The following is a 13,079-nucleotide window of genomic DNA, read 5'->3' on the forward strand; positions in this document are numbered from 1 at the left end:
CACCCCATGACTTTCTTTACTGGGAACCAGCTATTTCGTGCCTCCTCTTCCTGCTAGCGTTCCAGTCCAGAAGTTAAGCGGCTTGAAATTTAAGACTTCCTTGAATTTCCTTCATAACAATCGACATTTAGTCAAGACTGCAAACAATGCTTCGGGTGATTGTGGAATCTGCTACCAATATCCCTAAAACTAAGTTTGGGAAACCAGATCCTATTGTTTCTGTTATTTTTAAAGGTAAGAAAATCTGTCATAAATGTATTGAGGGAGGAGGTTTTCTGAAGGAGCATGCTCGATGTGAGTATTTGCAAATCTGTGGAAAGATGTTTTCCTGAAGTTACATCTGATGTATATTTAGGGAAGACTTTTAATTAGAGAGACAAGATTTACCTGAACAAAGTCTGAACTGGGTGGAGTGCATTGGTCTTTTCTGGCCAGCAGTGCTTCTGTTTCAGGATCCACATTTTACAAGCTTTTGCAAAGGCTTAGCCCTCTGCTTTAAAAACCCAAATCTAATTGCATAAATAAATCCTATTTTAATTCTGGTATTGAAGGCTGCCTTGTTTTCCACCTAAAAAATCATTCCTCTGTCTTGATTACATTGCAGAGCCACTGATCATTGTTACACCAATTTTTATTGTGGCTGGTTTCTTCTTCTTGTTACCAACCTGTTGAAAAACAGTAATATCATTACTGAAGGTGTTTGGGTTTATGGTTTCTCTTTTTTGTTTTGTTTTTACAAACTGAATTGCACTTTGAATTTTTGCCTGTTGACATTATTTAAAATAAAGATGTAGGAAGGAAACCACATTTTACACTTTCATTGCTCATCAAATACATATAGGAGAAGGATAAAACTGTAGGATAAAATCAGCATTTATATATGAAGCCAGTCATATTTTACAGTATATTTTACCTGTTGCCATCATTTTCTTACTTGGCCAGAATAAAGGAACTTGATTTCAGATGCTGGTTTATCTTTAAGGTGCAGAAACCTCCAAGCAGTTTTGAATCATGTAATGCATTAAACCAAACTGTAACAGTCATCTTAATTCCTGGTGACTTGGTTTCTTAACTGTGCACTCAAATTGAAATAGTGTTTCCTGAAGTATGAAGAATCATTGTGGGGGTTTGTTACTTTTAGAAACCAAATCTGAAATCATGACATTTTGCTGGAGGCTGGAAAAGGCCAAAGCAGTGCAGATCCAGTATGTTCCAAAATGAAGAGGTTTTGGATACTTTATTTCAGCATCAGAAAATGAGATGTCATTCAGTTTCCTCTCTTTTCCTTCTCTTTTTTGAGTTTGTTTGTTTCACCCCCACTGTGTTAGGGCAAGTGGAAGAGCCCGTCTCAGTAGTTTTGGAACTTGCTAATTCTTAAAATACTGTTTTATTTGCCATGCAGAAAGTACTGTTGGTGGGGTACTGTAATTTCTCTGGTTTGTTCCATTTGTTTCTGCTGCTTCTTAAGCATTTATACTCTCTTTTCTTGGTTTCCTGTCACAGTTTTGCCTTTCTGTGTTACCTCTGTGCCTGCAGTTTCATGCTCCAGAGTTGTTTTTATCCTAAGTGTGTGTTTAATTCCTCCTTGTAATCTTCTGTTCCTGCTGTGTGCTCCAATGGAATTCAGTTTTACCTAGTAAATACAAGTTACAGATTTATGTTTTTTCTCTTGCATTGCTGGATTTGTTTCTTAGACTTCAGTTAGCCAGACAGGACTTGGGCAACAGACTGATGGAATGAGTTTATATTTATCCTTTATTTATGTGCTATAACTAGGATTTTTAACGTTCACAAACAGGCTTAACCATTGTCTTAAATGCAGCTTCGTAACTGTGACAGTTTTTTAGTAGGATATTTAATTTCCCATTATAACTGCCACTTCTTTTTATGTGGTTTTACTACATATGAGCAGTCTGATTTTTTGCCTTTGTCCAGAGTGATTCAAGGGGGGCAGGAAATACTGGGGTTTTGCCAGCTATTGAGCAGCTCTGATTGGAGTGGAATACCTGCTTGCCAGGTGCAAGGATATGGGGTCATATCTGAAATATGTTGAACTTGTGGCTGTATATAAATCTTTTTTATATACTGTTTCTTCCCCCTCACCCTGTTAGTGTGTAGAAATGGGAAACCAGGCTTATTTTTGGGAAGGTGTACGTCAAAGGGCAGCAGTCTTTCACAGTTGTCCATACCCACTGTAGCTCCTGGGGGGACATATTTAACACAACTGGGAGTTTATTATCCAGACTGGGGAAAACTCGGGCATTTTCAGTACTTTGGCCATAGCCTTGAGTACATTTTTATGTTCTTATTTGACTGGAGTATTCTTGGAGAAGTCTTGGAGAACAGCATATATTTGACAGAAAATTGCTGTGGAAGTTGACATTTTATTAAACAGTGTTTTGTTTGTCGGCTTTTCCACACTATAACTTGCATATGATGTCAGCTTCAGTAATTTTAAGACTTCAGTGAAAACACACAGTATCCCTCAGGATTAGACATTTACAGCTACGCTGGGAAGGAAAACGCTATGATCCTACAACTGCTAGTGCATAAGTTACTTGGCACTTTATACGTTAACACACATATGTTAGTATAGTTTCATCTATGTATAGAATAGACTTAAGTTTGTGTAATTCAGCTAGTTATAGACTGTACAGTCAGTACAAGTAGTAGAGTGACGTGTATTAGGTACATACTAACATGCAATAGCTGTTTCTGTGGTGGTATCTTATTTACAATAGAGGAGGGTTGTGCAAGCATTTGACTTATTTTTTTCACACATTTGCAGTCTATTGGGATGGACCTTTTATTTACTTTAAGAACAACTCACTGTTCAAAGAGAACTACACCCTGAGAGTAAACAAGTATTGCTGTCTGGAAGTGGGAGCTGGAACTGCAGAATTCATAGTTTGCCATCACTCTACATGAAACAAATTAATATGAAAAACTGTTGCCATTTGTCAGAGTGGCACTAAGCGGAAATGATTAAACCAGTACAATTCTTTGGGTTTGTCGGACATACCGAACTGGAGGAAAATGTGTCAGATTCTTGTCTTTAGGTGTAAAAAATGACAGTTGCTTATACGTGCAGTCAGTACAAGGGCGTTTAGTGCTTTCAGCATTCCTTTTGACTGCCTCATTCAGCTTTATGCATTAAAAAATGATGTGAAGTGGCATTCTGTTTGACTGGGCCAACTTGAATAAAATCTCATTTCCCACTTGTGCTTAATCTCAAAGCTTTCCAGCAGACCAACAGTAGTGCATCGCTATGTTAATTTATATTTCCGGGTGTGAAAGGAAAGCGTATTAGAGTGTAATTATTCCCTAAATTTATGTTTTCTGTTTTGCAGAGAATTAAATTACCCTAACTTTAATTTTCTGGGTTTTGGAGGTCTGCCTGTTTGATCCTGCAGTTGCTGCTTCTGTGCAGTCTTAATTCTTCAGTCACAGAAGTTTTACAGAAATCTTAGTGAACTGAAATGTGATGTTTTTCTTTGATACTAGGCTTAAGACTGTTCTGAAAGCTAATATTTGCTTCTCCTATTGGCCGTCTGCTGCAATTGATAAAAATGTTAGGATAAAAGAAAAAAGCTAAGATGTAAGCACTGGTTGTTTTGCAGTACTGTAACTAATAATGGGACAATTATTATTTAAATGGCTCATCTTGAATGACTTTTTAACACTCTCATCTCATTGACCATCAGTAAGTTCTTACTGCGTTCATTTCCAGTTGAGGTGATTAAGTGATATGTGGTGCTATAATGCCTCTATCAAGATAAAGTAAATAATGATTACTTTTACAGTACCAGTGTTATTGTAGTTAGCTTTTAAAGAAGCCAGTATTTAGAGTGTCCTACCTGTACCCATTATCATTTCTTACTTATTTCTTGGTAGAACCAAACAAAAAATGATGACTAGCCCTATTGTACAGTTTATTCTGGTGTTATTTACAGTCTTGGCTACTATACCTGGATTCATTAGCAATAGAGAAAGGCAGCCTGAGGACCTGAAATTTGTATGAGCTACTGGAATAACTGGACAGTCCATCTTATCCCGCTTGACAAAGATTTTTTTTTTTTGTGGGAAGTAGAAAGTTCTTTGCCAACAGTTTAAACAAGCAAACAAACAAAAACCCATGGTATGTTGAAACTGATAAAAAGTGTAATTAAAAATGTCAGTAAAGTGAGGAAAATACATGTTTGAGGAATGCGACACTGACTAAATTACAACTAAATCACAATGTAAGCTGTGTTTTCCAGTGTTTTTCATCCAACTTGCGTACAAATGCATAACACAAACATTTTTTTTCTTAGGATAATCTAGACTATGCATATTTCAGTGGAATCTTAAATCTTACTCTTGTTTTTATGAAAATTAATAGTCTGGAGTTAAAGATTTTACTCGTCTTGACTGTTGCTCAAGTCAGGGCTTTCCTTACCATACAAACTTAGGCAGGTTCACAGGATCACTAGTTCCATCAGGATCAGGTCTGTGGCTTACTATCTCCTTTACAAACAGCTGCAACTGTTCCTTTTTTCACCAGCACGTTTTTTCCCCAACTCACAGCTCCTGTTTGGAAGGGAATTTGTAGTATCAGTGCAAAACCCCAGATATTCTGGCATACTAGGGTTTTAAAATGCTTTGTCTCCTATTAGGTAACATTAGATGAAGTTGAATTTCTATTACTAGATGTTAATTGGTTCTTTGTTCTGCAAAATGAGTCCACAGCATGGTATGTTATGAAAGCCCTTTCCTTTGTGGTACAATATGAGTCAATATCCTGTATAAATTGTAGACAATTCCTGTTACAGAAGTGTGAGTCAGTTCTCGCAATTTGCAGTATGGGATGACATTTCTTCTTCCAGTACATCCCACTCTCATCCAATAAAAAGAACCACCACAGTCTGCTGCTTGAATAGCGGGTATGTGAACTTGCCCATGTGGTGTGTCTTTACTCTTGCATCCCAGGTCTTTGCAACGTTTCCCTTACACAGTATATCTGTAACTCGCAAACCATAAAATTCCTATTACCTTTACTGTAGTCCTTAAATACAAGAAGTGTGTCTGAAATTTAGCCGCCTTGTGCTGGCTGAGCATTTTATAGATCAGTAGTTAGTTTATTGACTGTACTTAAATATACTCATTTGTTATCACTAATATTTGCAATTTGTGTTTAGATAGTTGCATATTTGCCAGTGTTCTTATATGCTTCTGAGTCAAGACGTGTTCTCCAACAGAGCTGTATACACATAGTGCAACCAAAAAGGAAAAATAAAGCTATGGCATATTACTTGCTTTGAACCTGTTGTAAGAACAGGATTTTGTTTTTCTTTATAATAGCTGAGGGAGGCTGCAAAGGGCCTGTGCAACATTTGAGTTGTATTATTCCTCTCAGGAGAAGGAATTTGAATTGAATGCCACACTATATGTAATTTACAGCCCACCCAACTCTACCATGGTTTGTAGGTTGACCACATGCAAATTTTACCATGAAGTATGGAAAATCTGTAATTTTTAGGCTACAGTAAATGTCAGTGAAGTGTTCTGCATAACCTCTGGAAACCATTTTTTTCAGGAAAGACTGCTTCTTACATGTGTATGTATTTCTGCTAATATTTGCTCATTTAAAGGAGTGCTGACACTGGAAGCAGATCATAACAATATTTTTTTCAAAGTGATTGTATTTCAAGAGCTACTCAGATGTATTTTGTAACTTGGACATGGAAAACTTGTAACACATTTTCTTTACTACTGAAGTTCATTACTTTCAGGTTACTGACTGGTTTGATGTCTTTTAGTCTTCTTTGATCATTACTGAAGTTGCAAGGGTCATAAAAGACTGAGAAACCTAAAGAGTAATTTTTTCTTTTCAGGAATGCATCTAACTATGCTTAAACAAAACAGAATAAAAAGCCTCAACCACTAAATTGCCCAGGGGATGTTTTGATAGTAAAATGTGCAACTACTGGAAGAGGCAAAATGAATTGGAACATTTGGTTTAAAGCTCAAATTTTCTTTTTGAAAAGTGAAAGGAAAAATGGTTATGTTTCTGTAGTGAGTTAGCAAAACCAGATTATCACGCTTTGTTTGTATTTGCAGATGAAAAAAAGAAAACAAAGAAAATTGACAGTGAACTTAACCCTGTTTGGAACGAGGTAATTTTTTTTTCATTTGTTTAATCAATTCTTGGTCTTTTGTAAGGTAAAACACTTGTAAAATTGGCAAGTCAATTCTATAGTTGTGAATATTGGTTAGAAAAGGGAATTAGTGATCTGTGTTCTTTTCAAGGTGTTAGTAAATACAGGTGAGTGTTTCATCTTGTACCATGCATTACAATTCATTAAATAATGCTTTTATGTGGGTATCTGATGCATTCGTGTCCTGTTTTTTGTTCCCTCTGACTTTGAACCAAAGGTTATTCAGCCATTGCTTAGCTACATGTATGGATCCTTTATTCTATACTGCAAATAAACCCTGCAGAATTTGAATCATGTATTGAATTTCCTCAAGGTTTATTTGTAGGACTGGTGATTTTTTTTTTATCTTCAGTAATGTTTTTCTTGGAAAAATGTTTTCTTAGGTGTTTCTTTCTTTTTCCCCACAACCAGAAATTAAAGATTATTCTTACGTTTTGTAATTAGGAATATGAAAAAACAAATATTTGTCTAAATTCAACAGCAATTGTAGTTCAACCACCGTTGCAGGGGAATCATATCAAATCTTGCTGATCATAAGAAAACACGTTAGTGTAAGTGGAACTGCAAAAGAGGTTATGGCTCAGTACTAAATAATATAGTTCTTTTTCTGTTATTGTTATTAATAAGTAGAAAATCAAGAATGTACTATGAGCATTTTTAACTTTGTTTTTGCAGATGTAGGCTAGTCTGGTCTGTCACTAAATGCAAAATTTATTTCTGAATAATTTTGTTGCAAATGTTACCCTGTTAATTAATTTACACATAAATTGTAATTATAATTTAGCTTTGCTCCATTATTTTTGTTCAGATTCTTGAATTCGACTTGAAAGGAATTGCTCTGGATAATTCATCTTCCCTGACAATTATTGTGAAGGATTTTGAAACAATTGGACAAAACAAGTATGTTCTTTTTTTCTTCTTTTCTCCCTTCTTTTTTTTAAATTTTTTATTATTTTTTTTTTCCCCAAAATTAAGCACAGCTTTCAATGCAAAAGTCCAGGGAAATAATGGAACTGGTAGTTACTGAGGGAAATGATGGATGTAATTAGATGGTTTCTGATGTAATACATACTTGCAGCCTATGAGCCAGTGGGCTTTCCATCCCTCAGATTCAGATTGTTTGATTGTTACTCTGAAGCAAAGTGTCAGCTTTCTTTTTATGCTTAATTTTAGATTTACTGAAGCTAAATGAAAGGAACATTTTAGCCATTTAAGGCAGAATTTTGGTAAAATTTAGATCCCTTCACCTATCACTGTCATTTGGAAACCATAGATGCCATATTTTACTTGGTGTTTGCTTGTAATGAAGGTCCTTGTGTAACTGGGTTAAAGCCACTACAGATACTTGTTGCAGATTGTCATCTTTCAGAATGGTGCAGGGCAGTATCTACAACTACTATACATAATAATTGTCCAGAAAGTAGTTTTGAAGAGTTCTGAATTGGAATTCTCAGAGCAGAGCTAACACAAACCACCACAAATTACAAAATGCAGTTAAAGCTCTTAAGCGTCTTTTAAAATCTCCCAGAGAGGCTATATTTTGCATCACTTACTTAATTCTCGCCTAGGAAGAGGGAAGCCTCAGTTCGATTTCCTATCTTGTCCGGAAGGATTGAAGTCCTAGACTCATGTCCTGGGAAAATGAGTTATTCATCAGGATAAATATGTTGGATAAAATACAAAAAGTGTCTTGGGAATGGAATCTGGTTTTCTGTGGGGTTTTTTTGTGTCCTAGTTAGTGAAGTCTGTGGAATGCCGTGTTCTTCCTGGTCCAATGAACTATGAGTTCTCTGCACAGTCATTAAAAAGCTTAAACTTGAGAACAAAAATAACTCCCCAAGATCAGCTTGCGGAACTCTTTTTCAATGTCAGATGTGAGAGTAAATTCTCTCAGACTGAGAAGTGCATCTGTCACCAGTTGGTTAAGTGTTACAAGCCTCAGGCTCATTGCATATATGGGAGATAGTTAATGCTGTTTCTAACTTTTCTTCTGATTATATTTTGAAAACATTGTTTAAAACTGGATTGAGGAATTATTTTTTTTTGGTTGGTGGCTTGGTTTGTCTTTGTTTGGATTGTTGGGGTTTTTTTTGGGAAAATAACATAGTTTACTATTAAGGGTGTCTTCTGTGAAAAGTAACCTGAATAATCTCAGCAGAGGAAGAAAATGCATATCTAACTTTCCTTAGAGGAGGACTTTAGAGTGTTCTAAAACTGGGGTGGGAGGCTGCTGAGAACTGCCTTTTTTGACATTCATTTCGTGGAAAGGAAAGGCAGAGGCTTCTATCAGTAAAGGATTGAGAGTTTAGGTATTCAGCAGGTAGATAGAAGTTTTCTTGATGCCCCTAAGATGTAGGAATTTATGGCTCTTCTGTCCTTCACCATTTCTGTTTGGTTAGTGCTGTTAGTGCATGTTAGGCTTGAATCCTGCTCAAAAAAGTAAACTCTACCAGTTCGCTAGTATAGCACTTATATATGCAAAATTTGGTTTGACGTTTTTCAGACATCTAAATGCTTAGTTTTAGTTTTGACAAAATCAGGTTTTATTATTAATTTTAGAGACCTGCAGATAAACAGACAGTAGCCATATCTGTGTATGCCTGGAAGATATAACACAAAACACAAATAGATTTAATAATAATTTCATAGATTAAAAAAAAAAAGCTATGTAGATGATGCCCTTAGTAACATGGTTCAGTGGTGAACTTGGCAATCGTGGGATGTTGGTTGGACTTGTTGATCTTAAAAGGTCTTTTCCAACTTCGCTGATTCTATGATTTCCTTCAACAAAAAAATGAGAAATACATCTAGTTTTTCCACATATGAAGTAATTACTACAGAAAGGATGCATGAAGTATATGATTTTCTGGATTTTTTTCTGTTTAATTTTTTTTTTTTTAGTTTAATCTTGCTCTTGAGAACACTGAGAAAGGAGCCACCTTGAATTGAGGCTTCTATCTTTATATAAAAGGCAATGACATTATAAATAGGTTTTGAGTACCAAAATTCTGTCAGGTGTCCATGTTGGCATTTAAGCATTTTTTGTAGCTTTTTAATCTTACAGAATAGGAATATTTAGTAAGTAAGCATAGAACTAATTAATGTGTCTTGTTCAACTAACTTTTAAAAGTACTTTTTGTGTTTTTCAAGCTTTTTTAACTTTTTTTAATAAGAACAGATTTGTTCCTGTGATTTTTGGGTTGATAGGACCTTTTGACTATGGCCACTGAAAAAGATTGTTGCCATGAAAAACTAAAATGGTAAATACAGGAACACAGGAACTTAATTAATCCACATTCTATTAAAAAGCATAATAGATAAAATTTAGTAAAGCTGGAGGGTACTTTTTGTCATTTTGACCTGGACTTTGAGGTTCCTGCTGTATTTATATGATGAAGCAAATACATAACACAGACTTTTAACAAGTTTTATGTGGCTCTGAACAGATGATGATACAGATTTAAAAAAAGAAAATATCTGGAGTACTGGAGGATTTAAGCTTTAATACCAGAATGCAATGTGTACAGCGTACCTTAAAGCAATGCATGCAGATCATTTCAATGAAGAAGACATAAATTACTGGCTGAAATTGTTAGCAACCTTTTGTGTTCTGCATGTCGTTTGCATGAAATAAACCTGGTCCCTAAAATCAATTGCAGGAAAAGGGTAAGGTATTGGGTGGTGGCAAGCTAATCAGAAAGCTTTTCTTTTGGGTAGTCTACAGCAGGGATAGAGTTTATTATTTTGTGTTGAAACATGCTTATACTGAAAGCTCTGAGAAAGCCTAGGAGATCTTTCTTAACACACGTAAGATAAAGCTTCATCAGTGGTGTTTAATCTTTAGCTATCCCATAGTGCTTAAGATCTGCCTATCTGTGCTTAAATCTGTCTGAAAGGGTGAATATAGATATTTAGACAAGCATCAGAGAGATTTTACTTAAATTTGTGCAGAAACAGCTTATTGAAAATGAGACACCAGTTTCTTTGTGGAAATTCCTAGATTTTAAACAAGGATCTGTTTCTCTGCTGTACTCTTCTGCTCTGTCTTCTCTGTCAATACCCAGTAGTGTTGGCTGCTGTCAATTTGAAAGGGAGTATCATATCACATCACCTTCTTCCTTTTTCTTTTTCTTTTCTTTTATTTTTTTGGCAAATTTGGGTATTTTATGAGACTGAGACAGGCATGCACTCATGTTTAATGATAGTAGTCCACTTCCATTGTTAGCTTTACTACTTTCTGCCTCCTCCCAGTATGTGAATTCAGGTTTTTACAATACCTCAACAGCTCTGTTGTAAAATCACTGTGAGTCAAGCCGATGCCTTCAGATCTCTCATTCTTGAGATTCCTGTAGGTCAGTAAAGCAGGAATATATTGCATGCCTCTGACTTCAGGGAAATCCCAGAAATCAAAGCTTGATATAGGAAAGCTTACCAGTAATCAGAATTTTTAAAGTGTCATAAAATAAAGGAAAATGCCTGTCTGTTTTGCTTGTAGATGTTTTTTCCAACTTACAGAGAGTAAGTTATACCACTTCTTCTGGGTACAGTTGAATATGTAAACCAGTAAGATTATTTAGGAAAGTGGCTTCCATGTATGGAGCTGTCCAAAAATATATGTATAGTCCATACCAAAGACAGAGCAACACCATCCCACTAACGCTCTTTCAAAATAAATCCTCGATAACCACCACATATTTGAAGTGTATGATGTGTTTGGAAGGACTGTTGGCAGGGAAACAGGATAAGGGGGTGCAAAGTGGGAAACGCATGAATAGGCTTCCTGACTGTAACAAGATAATAGGAAATGTCATGTTAGATTTCTTTTAAAGACACAAAGCACTATAAAAGCAGAAAAGATTGATATTAATGACCATTCACATTTAGACAAAGGACCATATGAAAGAGGGAATTTGGAATAAGTTTTCTGAATATTACTTGCATGTAATATGTTTCTGTAGTTACTGATTCTATTTACTAATCCTGAGCTTAAGAGAGATTTGGTCTAGCATAGTTTTGCCATTCTTTCACCGTATTCTCTTTTAATTCTGAAGAAAAAGTTTGTGGTCAGGCACATGCTTGCAGTGCTGCAGCATTGCAGATAGATGTTTGTGTGCAAATGACACTCCCTTGCTTTGTGTTTTAGTTTAGTTCAAGTTTGGAAAGATCGAGTACAATGCCTACATAAGGTCTTTGCTACTGAGAGCTCTTACAATAACAGTTTAAAAAAAGCAGGGGGGTTAGGGAAGTGAGGGCTGGACATCTGGGGAACCGAGTCACCCAAGAATGACCAATGAGGGGAAACTACACCATGGCTTTGGTTTTATCTTCTCTCTTCTGGAGGAAAATAACTATAGAATCATAGAATAGTTAGGGTTGGAAGGGACCTTAAGATCATCCAGTTCCAACCCCCCTGCCATGGGCAGGGACACCTCACACTAAACCATGTCACCCAAGGCTGGCCAACCTGGCCTTGAACACCACCAGGAATGGAGCATTCACAGCTTCCCTGGGCAACCCATTTCAGTGCCTCACCACCCTTACAGTAAAGAACTTCCTCCTTATATCCAATCTAAACTTCTCCTGTTTAAGTTTTAAACCATTACCCCTTGTCCTGTGACTACAGTCCCTAATGAAGAGTCCCTCCCCAGCATCCCTATAGGCCCCCTTCAGATACTGGAAGGCTGCTATGAGGTCTTCACGCAGCTTTCTCCAGGCTGAACAACCCCAACTTTCTCAGCCTATCTTCATACGAGAGGTGCTCCAGTCCCCTGATCATCCTCATGGCCCTCCTCTAAACTGGTTCCAACAGTTCCATGTCCTTTCATGTTGAGGACACCAGAACTGCACAAAATACTCCAAGTGAGGTCTTACAAGAGCAGAGTAGAGGGGCAGGATCACCTCCTTCGACCTGCTGGTCACGCTTCTTTTGATGCAGCCCAGGATATGGTTGTCTTTCTGGGCTGCGAGCGCACACTGCTGACTCGTGTTCATTTTCATTTCCAATCAGCCAGTAAGGATTGCTACTGTTACTTCAAGGTACAAACAACTGCTCCAATGTTCTGCTACCATTCTTTGCTGCAGTGCAGACTAGAAAAACATCAGTAACGTTTCTCAACCCGACTCCCTCTCTGGCTGCTCACTCACAAAGCTCCTAACTAATACACACTGCTATTCCATGCAGTTACTCTTGACTAATTCTGGGCACCTGGCCCATTTGCTGTGTCCAAGAGGTGACTACAGCACCATAATCCCCTCTAGAACAGCATAGCAAAAGATTGCAATATAACCCACAATTTGTAACTCCTAGAAAGCTGTATAGCTGTTCATCCGGCCCGTTCTTGTGCTGAGGTAGGAGGAGGAGCTCAGTGGATGGTATTCTGTTTTTACACTGTGCCAAAACACTAACTCATTGCTTTGGCATGTTTCTGTAAATAAAGTGAGAAGGAACACTGGAATATTTTTTCTGTTTCTTTTTTTTCCTGGAGATCGAATTTACTGCTGCATTTACAGGATCACTAAACTTTTGCAGATAGATTAAATGACTGCTCTTAAAGGTAAAAAGACCACAGTCATTGGAAAAGATAAATAAAGCAAACCACACTGACATGTGTGCAGCCAAACATCATAGGAATAAACTTGAGAGAACTCATGATCCATGCTTAGTTAGATTTTCCAGCATGAAGACATTTGAAAAGAGAACACATCTGTTTTCTATTACGTCTAATACTATGAGTAGAAAGATTTCAAACTCTCAGAACACAAATCTTTATGCAGTTAAAAAAAAAAACAAAACAAAAAAACCCCAACCCCATAACTTCAGTTGTTGCTTTGAAGTTAAGGTACAAAAATGTTAACAGGAAGTTACAATTGTGTCTGAGTGAA

General features: G+C 36.7%; 1 protein-coding gene across 4 annotated transcripts in view; it reads left to right on the top strand.

Moving 5' to 3' along the window:
• Positions 1–13,079, top strand: part of MYOF (myoferlin) — a 73,126-nt gene continuing 60,047 nt past the window's right edge. For 2 of the 4 annotated variants that reach the window (XM_061348964.1, XM_061348965.1), the window contains exons 1-3: positions 6–234; positions 6,100–6,155; positions 7,006–7,097. In XM_061348964.1, the coding sequence (XP_061204948.1) occupies positions 147–234; positions 6,100–6,155; positions 7,006–7,097 (236 nt within the window). In that variant the 5' untranslated portion in view covers positions 6–146. Of the gene's footprint in view, positions 235–6,099; positions 6,156–7,005; positions 7,098–13,079 lie in introns of all 4 variants that reach the window. The other 2 variants (XM_061348966.1, XM_061348967.1) reach the window with 2 other exon arrangements.

Source organism: Neopsephotus bourkii, unplaced genomic scaffold, assembly GCF_033783945.1.
Source record: "Neopsephotus bourkii isolate Nb327-2 ecotype Australia unplaced genomic scaffold, CSIRO-AGI_Nbou_v1 NB_379, whole genome shotgun sequence".
NCBI classification, from domain to species: Eukaryota; Metazoa; Chordata; class Aves; order Psittaciformes; family Psittacidae; genus Neopsephotus; species Neopsephotus bourkii.